The sequence below is a fragment of the Zea mays genome, chromosome 9 (assembly GCF_902167145.1).
Source record: "Zea mays cultivar B73 chromosome 9, Zm-B73-REFERENCE-NAM-5.0, whole genome shotgun sequence".
Classification (NCBI taxonomy): domain Eukaryota; kingdom Viridiplantae; phylum Streptophyta; class Magnoliopsida; order Poales; family Poaceae; genus Zea; species Zea mays.
In genome coordinates this window covers 151333143-151335752 of record NC_050104.1, presented here as the reverse complement: position 1 = coordinate 151335752, position 2610 = coordinate 151333143, and the positions used below count along the sequence as shown (strand labels likewise).

Below are 2610 nucleotides of genomic sequence, written 5' to 3'. Positions count from 1 at the left end.
GTCTATAAGGCTATCGCTGGCACACAAAGCCGACACGAACCCATCCAAATTCCAAAGTGCCACACGCACCAATACTCTTGTCCTATCCTGCCGATCATGACGTGCGCACGTCCGAATTCCATCCGTTGAAGAAAAAAAATCGTCCAAACTACAACTGTTTCGAAAAATGTTTAGCAACTATCATTTCCTACCTCTTATTCCATATCTTATTTTAAACTTCATTATACAAATAATACCATCTACAATGTAAGTTTTCCAAGATCATATATACGGTCCGTTAGACACAAGACCTTACTAGTAAAAATAGAGTGATAAAGGAGTACAAGCAGGGCGGACCTACATTGAGCCAAGCGGGAGCACAGACTCTACTCAATTTTTTGATTTTAGTAGACATTTTATCTTTTTTACTGTATCTACTAGGATCAATTAGATAGTAAATATCTATTTACTCAGATTTTAGTCTGGTTTCGCCCCTGATTACAAGACGTGCATCGGATAGTCAATTCTGACGTCCCCGTGTTGTCACTGTTCACACGGTACATTTCATAGGGAAAGAGCAGGCAAAGATCGAACAGCCGTTGCTGGTGAGCTGGGAAGGCGCAGTTGTTCAACAGAATCCTTTTCCTCGAGCAGTATCGGTGGCCTGCTCTAAGGCTTCAGTCGTCGACGTCGATCCAAGGTGAAAATAGGTATGTACAGTAGTAGATCGAGAGGGACGGATGTATATAGTTGTCGGCCGTGACACATACGACAAAAAAAAAATATCTCACAAGAACATTGCTACCACCAAGTGTCAGGACCCATGGTTCTCGCTCCTGCGCTCCTCGTCGTGGCGGCGCTCCTGGCCCAGCCGCTCGGGAGCCGTTCCGGCGACGACGCCGGGGCCGCGAACCTGCACCCGGTCGTGCTCGTGCCGGGCTACGGCTCCAACCAGCTGGAGGCGATGCTGACGGCGGCGTACGAGCCCCCGGCGCCTGCCTGTGCCGGCTCCGCGGACCAGGGTTGGTTCCCTCTCTGGCCAAACCACACGGCGATGCGCGACGCTAGCCAGGTCCCCTGCTTCGCCGACCAGATGAGCCTCGTCTACGACGCCGGCGCCGACGACTACCGCAACGCCGACGGCGTCGCTACCCGGACCCCGTTCTTCGGCTCGGCGCGCGCCCTCATCGGGTAAGCCGAGCCCTACGTTCTTCCAGCTACCGCACACCTGTCTCGCATCACTTTCTGTCGTCCTATACACCGTTACGTTTTCAGTTCACAGGCAGCGTGCTGGTCCCACCTGACGGGTGCGTGGGACAGACAGGACTGACACATATGCGTATCCCTCTGCCAGGTGGGACAGGCTGGTGCAGCAGCTGGAAGGCATGGGCTACCGCGACGGCGAGACCCTCCACGCCGCGCCGTACGACTTCCGCTACGCCGTGGCGCCTCCCGGCCACCCGTCCGCGGTGGGGGACCGCTACTTCCGCGACCTCGGGCGCCTCATCCAGGAGAGCCGCCTCATCCATGGCCGCCCGGCCATCGTGGTCGCGCACAGCTTCGGCTGCGCGCTCACCTACCAGCTCCTCCTGTCCCGCCCGCTCCCCTGGCGCCGCCGCTACGTGAAGCACGTCGTCCTCCTGGGCCCCGCGCTCGGCGGGTTCGCGCATGGGATGCGCCTCCTCAGCGCCGGCATGGACTACGGCCTCCCGAACGTCCCGCGGCCGGCGATGCTCCGGATGGCGCGGACCCAGCAGAGCGCCCTGTGGCGCCTGCCCACGCCGCTCGTCTTCGGGGACCGGCCGCTGGCGATGACCAGCGCCGCGGCCTACTCGGCGCGCAACGTGTCGGCGTTCCTCGAGGCCATCGGTTTCCAGGAAGGCGTGCGGCCGTACCTGACGCGGGTGCTGCCGATGTGGGAGGCGCTGCCGCCGCCGATGGTGCCGGTCACCAGCGTCGTCGGGTTCGGCGTCAGCACGCCCGAGACGTACGTGTTCGGGGCCGACGGGCTCGAGGGGGAGGCCGAGGTGCTGTACGGCGACGGCGACGGGGAGATCAACATGGTGAGCCTGGCGGCTGTCGAGAGATGGTCGGAGGTGGAAGGCCAGGTCCTGAAGGTCGTTAGGCTGCGCGGCGTCCATCACGACGGTTTCTTCAGCATCGATTTCGCGTTGAATAGCACACTTGCTGAGATATCGGAGGCAGGAGAAAGCGTCATTGAACAGATCGGCATTGTATCGTGTCAGCAGAAATGCAGTGATTACTGAGAATTTGGTGGACGGGTCCTAAAACGTGTCCTGCCTCACGATTGACTGATTGAGAATAAAAATGGTAGGTGATGCTAGTGCGAATTGTATTAGTGCACCGCACCCTTGCGCTGAGAGCAACAGAGTCAAGAGAGGCATCAAAATGGAAGATACGAAATGTGTTTTGTGCAGCCGACAAACTGAAAATGGGGATCATTTATTTTTAAAATGCAAATATGTCAAAATGATATGGCGAGAAACGGGGACTCGCACATCAGATATCTCCTAAACATGTCCTACAGTATACAAGGATCCACTCACAGTGATATATATCACTGTGACCTTGGTTTAATGGAATTTCATATTTCTGTTGACGCTTTTTCGA

At 56.6% G+C, this 2610-nt stretch overlaps 1 protein-coding gene across 1 annotated transcript; it reads left to right on the top strand.

The window, feature by feature from the left end:
• The first annotated feature begins 752 nt into the window (after positions 1 to 752).
• Positions 753 to 2397, top strand: LOC100284667 (1-O-acylceramide synthase). Its single transcript, NM_001157562.2, has 2 exons — positions 753 to 1170; positions 1334 to 2397. The coding sequence occupies exons 1-2, from the start codon at positions 803 to 805 to the stop codon at positions 2244 to 2246; spliced, it is 1281 nt and encodes a 426-aa protein (NP_001151034.2). The 5' UTR covers positions 753 to 802; the 3' UTR covers positions 2247 to 2397.
• Positions 2398 to 2610: the final 213 nt, after the last annotated feature.

Coding starts and splice junctions, on each gene's coding strand:
- LOC100284667 (NM_001157562.2), top strand. CDS start 803: ATGGTTCTCGCTCCTGCGCTCCTCGTCGTGGCGGCGCTCCTGGCCCAG. Junction 1,171..1,333: donor TCGGCGCGCGCCCTCATCGG/GTAAGCCGAGCC, acceptor TCCCTCTGCCAG/GTGGGACAGGCTGGTGCAGC.